At 38.1% G+C, this 13,152-nt stretch overlaps 1 protein-coding gene across 2 annotated transcripts in view; it reads left to right on the forward strand.

The window, feature by feature from the left end:
- Positions 1-13,152, forward strand: part of VAV3 (vav guanine nucleotide exchange factor 3) — a 399,285-nt gene that overhangs the window by 188,059 nt on the left and 198,074 nt on the right. For both annotated transcript variants that reach the window (XM_054494867.1, XM_054494871.2), the window contains 5 exons: positions 758-816; positions 2,973-3,038; positions 7,441-7,549; positions 9,547-9,639; positions 11,766-11,834. In XM_054494867.1, coding sequence (XP_054350842.1) covers positions 758-816; positions 2,973-3,038; positions 7,441-7,549; positions 9,547-9,639; positions 11,766-11,834 — 396 coding nt within the window. The remainder of the gene's footprint in view (positions 1-757; positions 817-2,972; positions 3,039-7,440; positions 7,550-9,546; positions 9,640-11,765; positions 11,835-13,152) is intronic.

Below are 13,152 nucleotides of genomic sequence, written 5' to 3' on the forward strand. Positions count from 1 at the left end.
GTGCTAGCTTATTTAATCCTCACGATAATGTAATAATTGTTAATAATCTAACTATTATTATAGGCATTATCTAGAAGATGAAACTAAAGCTCAGAGAAGTTAAGTATTTTGCCCAAAAGTACTTGGCCAATAAATGGTAAGCTGAGGATTGAGACTCAGGTGGTCTGGCCCAAGAGCCCGCCCACAGTCTCACCTGCTTTGCTATATAGCAGGACTGTCCAACAGAACTTTCTGTGATGATGGAAATTTTTTGATAACTGTGTAGTTCATTACAGTGGCCACATGTGTGTGGCTACTGGACACTTAAAATGTGGCTAGTGCAACTGCAGAACTGGGATTTTTGTTTTTAAAATTTAAATTAATTTAAATAGCCTCATGTGGCTAGTGGGTACTATACTGGAGAATACAGCTTTCCAGAATCTTTCAGATTCTATAAAAGTAGAGATATAAGTTGCTTGGGGCCACCCAGGCTAACTTTGTGTTATACTGATATAGAATCTGCAACTCAAATGGGTTAGTAATATACTTAAAGTAATAAAGTAATTTCTTTATTACTTTAAGTAATAATTATAATTATAAAATTATAATCCAGGTGTTTATACTTCCCAATCACAGCCCTTCTCATTCTGCACATCTTTGACATCTGCAAATTTATGTTTCTGCTGCTATGGTTAATATTAGATTGAAAAAGTTTTGGAAAAAGAAATCTTATAATATCTGAACTACATATCTAATTAGTATTTTCCTCTTTTCTCAGGTTATAGAAACATTATCACGACTTTCTCGAACACCTATAGCGTTGGCCACAGGAATCAGGTAAGCTCTGTTTTCGTTGTTCATGTGTCCCATTGAGTTCAGTGTAATGATTCTTTATTAAATGGTTACTATTTGTGAAGCACCTTGCACACAGGTACTATGTCTCATTGATGAAGAGTGCCTGGTATGTAAGTATCCTGTACACAGTAGAAATTAATTGAGCAAGGTAGAACTTATTGATAGAGTTGAATAACACATTGGCTAAACATTGTTCTCAATTCACAGGTGACTGTCACTGGTGTGATTCTTTTTTTTTTTTTTTAAACTTTCCTCAAACATTTCTGTACTATATGATTCATTAAAGTATACACAAATGCTTATTTGTGTATACTTTATAAATAAATATTTATAAGATGTTGTAATATGTTTATTTCCTATAGAGTAGAACATAATAATAACTCATAGCTTTTAGGAGTTTAAGAAATAATCAGACAAGTATAAAACATGTGTACAAGAATGTGTATTGAAGGTTCAGTAGTAAATTAAAAACCTGGAAGTAAATTAGTTAAATATAGTATGGCATCTCCTCGCAATAGAGTATTATGCAGTTGATAAGCATAAAAATATAGATGTGTATGTTGTGTTAAGCCTTTTCTGTTTCAGATACTACATACTTAAGTTAGATCAGTCAGTAAAGATGTATAAGTAACATTAGGAAATAAAGAAAAATAGTCTCTACTCAGCCTGGTTTCATGGCAATGGAACGGATTTGTTTTTTGCCTTCTTTATTCAGTGCTCCATATTTCTGTCTCCAGCCATCACAGCCATTTTTCTGTGTCCAGCTCACACTCACATTCTAAGGGAGAGAGGATCCAAGCAGGACTTAGCGGGGTTCTCTGCACTGGCTGCAAAGCACAGTGAGCTCAGGAAAGATGCCCTGCTGGTACAGGACCTTTCTCAGAAATGGGCCATGAATTTGGCAGCTTTCTATGTATGTGGTCTGTCAGCTGGATAAATGTTTAACTCCTAATTTGCTCTTCAATACATGCATACCTTTCATGTCAATATATATTTTATGTTCTTATATGTAAACAGATTTTTTTAAAGCATGATCAAATTTTTATGTATTGATTCTGAAAAAACGTTAAGTCAGAAGATTTTTCTCCTTTTTAATTTTTCTCATCTATATTTTCTACAATGAACTTGCATAATAAAATGTGCCTTAATTTATAAAAAATGATTATGAGACTACATTTCTCACACACTGATTTATTTGAAAAACCTAGTCTCCTCAAATGTCTTCAGTATTAAATTAATCCATAAGTCAATGTGAAACTGCTTTTTAATATAACTAGTAATTATTTAAAGCTTATTTATTATTTTGATGGATCCTCTTGTTTTTATGAAACATGTGATATGCTGGCTGCCTGAAAAGAGTAGAATTTTTGGCACAGTATGCTTACTGTGATTTTGTTAGACATAAATTTAAGGCAGTTATGAAGAAAGGACATAGTACCAATGATGCAAACGAGGAACCACAGAGTGGGAATAGGAGATACATTAAAGTGTGATTTTCTGGAATAGGGAACAAAGAAAACACTCTATTCTCCCCAAGGTCTGGTTGACTCATTTGTCTAATAAATGCAAATAAAACATACAGCTTAAATACCCTAAAGTCTGAGCAGAAATGTCAGGGTCAATGACCGTATATGTAAAGGGCACAATGTTTTTGTCTTCCACTAGTTTTCATCTACACTAGTGAACGGAGCCTTGGAAGGATGATTGCTACCAAACTATTTGTTATCAGATCCCACAGCTGAAAAGAGAGGGTGCTGAAGGCAAGGGTACATGCACAGCTGTTTATTGTCTGACTTGGGGTGCTGCAGTGGGTGAGGTGACCCTGCAGGTATGTGGCAGGTGGGAGATCAGATAAGCACGTTATTATGACCCCCTGCACGTGTGACTGTGGTGACCAGCTGTAATTGCTTCAGATGATTTCAGGTGGCAGGTGTTACAGCCTCCCTAGGGGAACCCCAGACAAAGCCACTGAGCAGGCACTTTAGGGAAAGCCCTAGACATTGTTAGACATGGTGACTGATCTGACCGTTTTGGCAGCAGACAACTTACATATTTAGTGAGCGATAAATGCCCAGCCTGATTGTTGCTTGTTCACTCATGGGTTTGTTTTTTCGTTTTTTTTTTCCCCCTCTTCCTAGGCCCTTCCCAACAGAAGAAAGCATTAATGATGAAGACATCTACAAAGGCCTTCCTGATTTAATAGAGTATGTTGAAAATTTCGAGCAAAATTTAGCCACTACCAATTTATGCGTCCATTATGGGTTTTAACTGTGGATGTTAAAGTAAGCTATCTGAAGGAGGAAAAGTGGCTTAATTACTGATTAACCTTAAACTGGCGATGGAAAGCTTTACAAGAAAATGTACTTCAACTGGTTTTTAGTTCCTATTTTGTGTCCCCATGAAGAATAAAGAAACTTAATCTAATGAAGTAAAATTTCAAAGTTTCTCAAAGGCATAACAGAAGTAGTAGATAAAATTGGAGTTAGACAATTAGGGAACAATTTAAAAGAAATAGAATCTACTGCTGGAGTTGTGGGACACATAGTGCATGCCTTATAAGTTCAAGGAAGGGAGAGATAAATGTGGGTTGGAGCTATTCGGGATGTTTTAGTAGGCGGTGTTTGTTCTGAACAGAGAATCTTTTTGGGCTCTATTATTTAATAAAGAGAGGCAAAAGGTCCTTGCAGCCTATTATCTTCTGCTGATTGAGTGACTTGTACAGATTACAAATAAATATATGCGTGATCCTTACTCCTCAAGGAACTGATGACATGGATCAGGCATGTTTGCAAAGAATCATAATAAGAAATAGATTATGCCCCAAGACAGATTCAAATGCTATGGAACTTCATCCATTCATTCATCTATCCTTCCTCATACACCCAACACAATGGGCTTGTTTTAGCCTTGTGACCTTTACACCTGCTATTCTTTCTGCCTGTTTGACTGATCCCTCAGAGTTCAAGTCTTTGCTTAGATTTCTCTACAGAGAGGCCTTCTCTGACTATCCTGTCTAAAATTGCCACCACCCCCTCACATTGCTGTGTTTTTACAGCATTTGCCAATGCCTGAGACAGTCTTGGTTTGCTTCATTTATTGTTTGTCTCCTCATTAGAAGGTACACTTTTGTGAGGTGTGGGACTTTGCCTTGTTCATGGCTGTATTCCTAGAACTTCACAGTGTCTGGCATATAGTAGGTACTCAATAAGTATTTGTTTTCTAAATTAATAAGTCAAAACTGCATCTAGCATCTACTGTTTGCCAGGGACTACACCTGGCAATAATATTAAGAGCTTACTGAGTTTCCATTTGTGTGCTAACCAGGTTATATGCACTATCTTATGTAATACCACAATATTACTAGGTTGTTATTATATCTTCACAGTTTAAAAGTGAGAAAACTGAATTTTGAAAAGCCTAGTTACTTGCTGAGGGTAATATTGCTAGTAAATTGTAGTCTTTGGATTTGAACTCAGACACCTCTTATTCTAGCGCAGAGGTTGTTAGTCATAGCCCCAACTTCCAGATCCCTCTCAGAGCTTTTAGTAGAAGAGTAGAGGGGGTGAGCGCACCCACTGCAGCCACACGATGGATGGCCAGCAGCTCTTTCCAGGGTAGGTGGCCTTGAGAATGACCTTTCAGTCTTATATTTTAAATATCTATTAAGAATAGTTTCTTAGCTCTTAAAATCTCTAAGAACTCACCAACAGTAAGCAAGATAGTGCCAGTTGTTTTACTGAATTGGTTGTAATCTTCATAAAGTGACTAAGATTATTGGTAATGTACTCAGATTGTTTAAGGAGAATGTTTAATTTCTACTGCTGTGACGCTATTCTTCTTTTTTTTTTTTTGGTCGTGACTGAGTCTTGCTCTGGCACCCAGGCTAGAGTGTGGTGGCACGATCTCAGCTCACTGCAACCTCCGCCTCCTGGGTACAAGTGATTCTCCTGCCTCAGCCTCCCAAGTAGCTGGGATTACAGGTGCCTGCCACCGTGCCCGGTTAATTTTTTATTTTTAGTTGAGACAGGGTTTCACCGTGGTAGCCAGGATGGTCTCGAACTCCTGACCTCATGATCCACCTGCCTTGGTGTCCCAACGTGCTGGGACTACAGGCGTGAACCACTGTGCCCAGCCGATATTCTTTTTTAACCTATACCAGTGGCGACTTACACCTATAAATTTTTATAGCTTCCCCATTTTGTTCTTTTCACTGATGTTATTTAGGCAGAGTTGATGTCAGGATAAATCCAGTGAGGATGCATTCCTGGCTAAATTTTGAGAAAACCTTGGTTTCCTGAATTGGCTGCTCTGTGATGCCAGCCCTTGCTCTGTGAGAGGCAGTCTGCTTTAAATTTCTACCTGGTGGCCAAAGGTCCAAATGTATTTGCAGGACTAAAAAAATATTTATAATATTTATTTAATATGCCCAGGCTGGTCTCCAACTCCTGGGCTCAAGCAGTCTACCCACCTTGGCCTCCCAAAGTTCTGGGATAAAAGGTGAAGTAGGGTTATCGTAAAAAAAAAAAAAAGCAAATGTATTATCCCTAGACATGCTTGGTTTTGAGTTTGCTGTGACAGCTTGATTTTTATTCTCAGCTTTATTACAATTTCTATGGGTAAATATACTTAACTCTAACTTTTGGGGCTGCATTCATCCAAAGGGAAGCCCTTGGAATAAATACTGGCCTGGTCCCCACTGTGGAGGCAATCATTGTTTGCTAAGTTGGGGAGAAAGCCACAGGATGGAGTGGAGAGGGCAGGTAATGGCTACACTGTACAGTGTCCTTTTAGTATGAGGGTGCCAGACATGCCCGTATGTAGGTGGCCCTACATGTCGATTGTTGTTGATTTATTGACCATTTGAAAAATATCACAGCTTTTTTCTTTCCTGGCTCAGAAATCAGAAATTGTTGACTAAGCTGTTAGCAAGAAAAGCAGCTTTAGTAAAGGATTGAGTAACAAAAGCCAAACAGTTCTAGACCAGTCTCGTGTGTGTGTTTGCGTTTGTGCACTTGCATGCACGCATGCACTCACACATGCACGTCATTCTTACAGGTCTTAAAAATAGAGAAAAGTCGGTCAGGCGCAGCGGCTCACGCCTGTAATCCTAACATTTTGGGAGGCTGAGATGGGCAGATCACCTGAGGTCAGGAGTTTGAGACCAGCCTGGCCAACATGGTGAAACACTGTCTCTACTAAAAATACAAAAATTAGCTGGGCATGGTGGCGCGTGCCTGTAATTCCAGCTACCCAGGAGGCTGAGGCAGAAGAATCGCTGGAACCCAGGAGGCGGAGGCTGCGGTGAGCCAAGACTGCACCATCATACTCCAGCCTGGGCAACAGAGTGAGACTCTGTCCCCCAAACAACAACAACAACAACAACAAAAATAGAGAAAAGTCTGTGCTAATTTATATGATTCATTCCTTTACTGTCATGGGAAATAGTCAAATGTAGGACTTCAGCAAGGTTGACATTTTTGCAGGGGTGGTGATATTAGGGATGACAAGCAGGAGTGCTGGGATTAGGAGTGCCAGGGAAATGAATTTCAGTCTATTTTTCTTCCGAACAGGATCCCCTCCAATGCAGAACCTGTTTTTTCATCATTTTATATCTCAGCTCCTTCATGAACTCACCAGACCTTCTTGTCCTTTGATGTGGTACAGAGAATGTGCAAACCAATTTACCTGCCCTAATGTTCTCTGGCCAGATTGCCGCCTAAACCCCTCAGTATGGAAATTATGTTACTGCCAATATGGATCACCATCTCCCTAGTGTCCCAAAGTAGAAAGCTCCTTCCTCTTCCTTCCTCCTCTCTCCCTTATTCTCAGTGTTCACCAAGTCTGGTTGTCCCAGTCTCCTATGTCTGTCTGTTCCTCTCCTCATCTGTCTTTATGTTAGTTACGGCCCTGAATATAAAACAGATAAAGGAAGGGTCTGGTTGATGGGGGACTGGTGGGTTTCCTCTGAACAGGCTTGAAAGAGCATGGGTGGAAAACCACTGGATTAGATGCTGATTATAACACTGCAGTAACTGATGCTTTTGTAAGACCACTTATGACATATTAGATACAATTTAACTCTCCTATCTTCTCCATCTTATGCCCATTAATACAGTTGATGAAACTGAGGTCTTGAAATATGAAAAGTGGGAGGCATTATGATAGAGTAGGTAAAACACTCAGAGTTAAGATAGACTTGGTTTTAAATATTGGATCTGCCAGTGACTACCTGGGTTATTTTTAAAGTCAAATAGCCTTTTGGTCTTTCAACTTCCTCATCTCTTTAATGGATTAAATAATAATGCATACCTGATCATTAATGTTGCATGAATTATGTAAGATAATGTATGTAGAATAATTATTTTTGTGCTTATACATAGTAACTACCCAGTAAATGATAGCTGCCACTGCCCTCGTTGTTGGATTCTGTAGTTGTCATTGTACTTATTAAGAGGGACAGAGTTGTAATGTAAACCTTTTGAACTCTTCCCACTAATTCCATTTTATTTCCTTTCTGGATTTTTTGCTAAAATCCAGTAGGCTATTTGTAGCTATTGCATTTACTGCATAATAGAAAATGACCTTATATCATATCCTTTGTTGTAGTGAAACCCTTGTGGAAGATGAAGAAGATCTCTATGACTGTGTTTATGGGGAAGATGAAGGTGGAGAAGTCTATGAGGACTTAATGAAGGCAGAGGAAGCACATCAGCCCGTAGGACTTTTACTTGTTTTTAAAGTTACTCTGAATATTTTATTAGGGAAGACTAATTAACATAATAATTTATGTAACATCTGCTGGGATTTTTTTAACCTTTGCTTGCTTATAACTATATAATTATGACTTGTTACTGCATTTGGAGACATATGCATGGCCTTTCAGAGTTCAAAACAACCATAGGGAATCTTTGGTCTAATCTTTTCATTTCGCTGGTAAGGAGACAAAGTCTGAGAGAGAAATGAAGTGCTGCCCAGTTAAATAATGGAATAGAATTTTAGGGAATCATCAAATTATACTCTTATAAAGGTAAGTTTCTTACAACACAGGTAAATTTTTCCCTTTAAATTTGATATAAGATAAAATATATATTAAAGAATATTTCTTCACATTTGTTAAGTGTTAATATGTGGTACCATTTTTCTTTTGTTTCATGGTAAGTCTCCTGGCTTTCCTACTCATTTATAAATTTAGTTTCAGGTATTGTCATAGCCAATATGAGCCCTCAAAACCTTATCTGCCATTAATATATCCAGAACATTCAGAAAGGATTACTTTGGATTATTTTCTCATTTACAATTTGAAACAACAACAGAAAAAGTCAGTTGCTTAGGTTCTTAATAACTTTTTCTTATATATTAAAGACTTTTCTTTACCAGCTGCTAATTTTTGTTTCCACAGTGCTTTGATGAATGTGCTTAGCTCTCTCTCTGTTCTTACTGTTAATAAAAGGCTGGTGAGTTGTCCAGTAGCTTCTGTGGAATGGAAAGAAGTTACCTGCCTGTGTTTGAGAAATATAATGAAAGTGTGGTTTAACCACTGCATAGGCTGACAGCCCATCTGTGGCAGCATTTTCAGAACATTTTTAGGTGACCGAATATCATCTGTGCCTCCTGTAATTGTTAACTGCATTGAGTGCCAGTGCATTCTTCACTGTCTCCCACAAGGGCAGTCCTCACTCAGCTGATGGGGTGAACAGTGATAATAATTTAGATGGACAGGACTCTTCTTGTACACTTGGAAAAGTGCTAAGTGCTTTACACTGTTTATCTTATTTACCATTCCTTGGGGTTGGTACTGTAATTCTCTCTGTTTCACAGATAAGAAAACTGAGTCAGAGAAATTTAGTGATTCGTTCACAGTTAGAAAAGCTAACAACAGGCCGGGTGCGGTGGCTCACGTTTGTAATCCCAGCACTCTGAGGGGCCGAGGCAGGCAGATCATGAGGTCAGGAGATCAAGACCATCCTGGCTAACACGGTGAAACCTCGTCTCTACTAAAAAACACAAAAAATTAGCCGGCCGTGATGGTGGGCGCCTGTAGTCCCAGCTACTCGGGAGGCTGAGGCAGGAGAATGGCGTGAACCCAGGAGGCAGAGGTTGCAGTGAGCCGAGATCACGCCACTGCAGTCCAGCCTGGGCGACAGAGCGAGACTCTGACTCAAAAAAGAAAAAAAAAAAAGAAAAGCTAACAAGAAAACTGGTGTTGAACCCAACTCCATCAGATTCCAGAATCTTTGATTTTAGTGTTGTGCTCTACGACTTCCAATCTTAAATACTTAGTTAAAAAGTCAAGCAGTAAGATGTTAATGTTGGAAAAAATATTTGAAGGTCTTTACTTACTTTACCAAATACCTTTTTGTTGTTTTTGCAGTTATTTCTATAGCATTTGTTAAGTGTGCTGTACATTAAGGAAACAATCATACACCATTTATGGTGTTTCCAACTTTATGAACATTTTAATAAGATGTTTTAACTTAGAGTGTCTACATTCAGAAGCTTATTTTTTAATCATCTAAATCTTTGTCATTACATTGTTCAAGATTTTTATAAAAACAGCAAAGATACCTCACAAATGCAGTTAGATGTCTTTCAATTATGTGTTTTATTAGAAAGGAAAGTTTAAGAAAGTCAGCAATGCTTTTGATCTCTATTTTCCGATAGGTTAATATATGATTTTATTAAATCATTTTATTTTGATAATTCTAACTGCAGAAATGTCCAGAAAATGATATACGAAGTTGTTGTCTAACAGAAATTAAGCAGACAGAAGAAAAATATACAGAAACTTTGGAGTCAATAGAAAAAGTAAGTCATCAGGTATTATTTTTGATGCCCAAATACTGCCTAATATAGTTAATATTAGACTCACTGTTTCTTCTGAATGTGTGTGTGTGTATTATAATTTTTAGGAGAACTTTGTACTTAAAGATCTCAAAGCAGATTTATTCATTTTACAACTATTTATGGATGTCTTAGTACCTGAGTGGCACTGTTTCAGAGACTAAGGATATAGTAATAAATACAACAATATTCTGATTCTCATGACACTTTTTCCCATGGGAGGATTTAGAATGTAAGCAAGTAAATATGCCAGATGGTCATAAGTTTTCTGAAGAAAAATAAGGCAGGGGCATAAGATAGAGAGGGATGGGGGGGAGGGCTGGTGGCATTTTATAAAGAGTGGTAGCAGAAGCCCTCTGTGACAAGATTAAGTGGGCAGCTAAGTGAACTGAGGGTGTAAGCTGTGTACATATGCCAATGAAGATAATTCCTGAGAGATCCCCTCTGATTGGAAAGTGTTCAGCACGTGCTTCAAGGGCAGCAGCAGTCCAGTGTGACTGGAGCAGAATGAGGGAAGGGGACTGAGCATGAGGTGGGAGAGCTGGTGGGCCTCTAGGCCATGCAGGGACATAGGGAAGTGTTGTGAGCAGAAGTGACATGATGTGATTTAAGTCTTTAACCTCTCATTCTGGCTCTTGTGAGGCAAGAGTGGTAATTAAGAGAAGAATTAGAAGAAAATTATGTTAATCAAGATGACAAAAATGGTGGTATAGGTGGTCACCATTCTGAGTAAATTTTAAACATAGAGCCAACCGGATTGGATGATGAATTAAGTAAAGGATGTGAAAAAAAAGAGAGGAGTCAAGGATGACTGTAGGTTTTGGCATGAGCAACTGCATGAATGGTGAAGATTACAGAGGTGGGGAAGGACAGGCTTGGGAATCAGGAGTCTGTTGGAACAAGTGAAATTTGTGATACCTATTAGACTTTGAATGGGATTTGTTGAGAAAGGTGTTAGGTATATGAATCAGGCATTAAGGGGAAAGACTGAATTGACAAATAGATTGGGCCATTATCATCACACAATGGCATTAAGGCCCTGGGACTAAGTGAGATCACCCTAGTGAATGCATGTTAGGGAAGAGGTTTGAGGCCACCTCTCCAGACTCTTACGTTTAGAGGTTAGGGAAAGAAGTGAAAGTATGCAAGCATTGTTGAGAAGAGTAGAAGAGTAGATTGACTAGGGAACTGTAGTAGCACTATGTAGCGTTACAGGCCCAATTGAGTTTTGTGGTCATATTTAAAATTAGACGATCGGTAATGTCCATGCTTAACTTCTTAGATACAGTCACAAAATATGTGGCAAGTTAGACTTGATCAGGGTGTTTGTTTTTCTAGAAAAGCACAATGGAAGAAGAGAAGGTAAGAGGATTTACAGGGAAGTGATTCATGGAGTATAAACTGGGTTAGGAAGGAAATGAGCACATGATGGAGGTGGGACGGTTAGTGGACTGGCTGACCCAATTCCTTGAAATTAGTGCTATGGAGCATATGAAGTTGTTGATAATGACAAGGTCTGTGAGTATGGCCATAAGATTTAGGAGTTGAGCTAGAATGGAGCACAAGATTATTTGTGGTCAAGGAACTGAGAGACCAGTACTGGAAGGATCCTCTGCACAGATACTGAGAATGCCGAGAATGAAAGAGATATGATAGGCCAGAAACTAAAATTCTCAAGGAATAATTCATAAATTGCATACATAGATTATTGATCTCAGGGATCTAGAAGCTCCACAAAACATTTGGGAGATATTACTGTTTAAGTCTTCATATACATCTCCAAAATGTTGCCATTTTTTGCCAACTCAGACAATAATGTTCTTTTCTTCCTTCCTTTTGGAAGCATTTATTGTCTAAACCATTTTATTTTATACTTTAAATGTATTAATATTAGCTCGTATTTATGTCTTTATATATCTATTCAAGTGTAAAGTCTTTAAGTTAGAGAAAATAGTTTCTACAATTTTGGTGTTTATAATGCTGATCAACAATTGACTTTCAAAACATACTTGTTGTTTGTTGATGAAAAACTATTATACAGATTAGGACAAGTTGTATTTAATTACTATTTTCTTCTTCTTTCCTGGTAGTATTTCATGGCACCACTAAAAAGATTTCTGACAGCAGCAGAATTTGATTCAGTATTCATCAACATTCCTGTGAGTAAAAATATGCTAGCTAAAATTGTGGTGTACTTCAATAAAATCCTCATTTCCTTAGGGGGTTCCAGATCCCTATTTTAACACTCTTTTGTATTCTTTAAGAATATTGGCCTTATTTATTTTTTTTTTGCTTTTCCAGTTTTTATATCCTTATTTTCTTGAAATAACTGATGTATCATATCTTCAACCAAAAGTCAGTCAACATGTATGAAGAACACAAATGGAAAAATAACTTTCACGTGTTATTCTTAATTGTTTGTCATGAAGAGGTAGTCTCAAATAATCTGGAGATCCACGTCCATCCCAACACTTCCCTGTGGAGCTCTATTGTTCTTCCAGCCCCTCAGACCTTGTCTTGTAGATGATGTCCTCACCATATCAGTTTCCCCTACTTTCCTCCATTCCTCCACATCTTCGACTTCTACTATTTGGTGCTTTCTACTTCCAGTTGTATCGTATGTAACTCCCATTTCTGAAATACACTACTTCCTTATGATTTACCAGACTATTTTACTTGTAAAATTTGAGGAGATATTTTTCGTTTACATTTATGTAAGCATTTCAAGTTTCAGGGCACCTTACCAGAATCTTACAATCTTAAGAGGATATTTGCCCAGAAATCTAGAAGCAAGCTAAATGCCATGCCAAGTGAGGTAATGCTAGGCAAGATTCAAGTTCCCAGACCTCTAGGACTTGCTTTGGTTTATGCATCCCCACCCCCATGCACACGTGTACACATACGCTGATAAATGTATATAAGCTTTTATGCACAGACCTGCTTGTATTACCTGAACAGTTCTTTGTGTTTTGATTCTATTGTGTTCTGTGTTGCTCAGTAGCAGTTGGTAAGCAATGGCATGTCATCCTTGTCCCTGATTTTGGCCGAATGAAGACATTCTTGTTGCTTTATAACATGCACAATATCCGCTGAAGGTTTAGCACTAAGTAAACTGCACATTTGGGGAAGATAAGGATCTCGAACCACTTAAGTATGGTCTTTATAACTTAGAGCCCACATCTTCATGTTTACTTGCTACACCACTAAGGAAAGAGCATGCTGTGGAGTCAATGTGTGCTCCAGGGTACATAGGATGAGATAATGGGAGAATTGGCACCTAGTTCAAGTTGCCTCATATCCTGGCTATGACACGTATTTACTGCCTGACTGAAAATTAGTTGCTTATTGGGATAAATGTGAAATTCTGACATTTTGAGTTGCTCTGGTAAACTGTTGAATACAATTTATTTGCTCCTTATTTATGCCATTACTTGCCTGGGTTCAAGTAATGTAGTCTGATTATTGTTAGCTTAGCAC

The sequence above is a fragment of the Pongo pygmaeus genome, chromosome 1 (assembly GCF_028885625.2).
Source record: "Pongo pygmaeus isolate AG05252 chromosome 1, NHGRI_mPonPyg2-v2.0_pri, whole genome shotgun sequence".
NCBI lineage: Eukaryota > Metazoa > Chordata > Mammalia > Primates > Hominidae > Pongo > Pongo pygmaeus.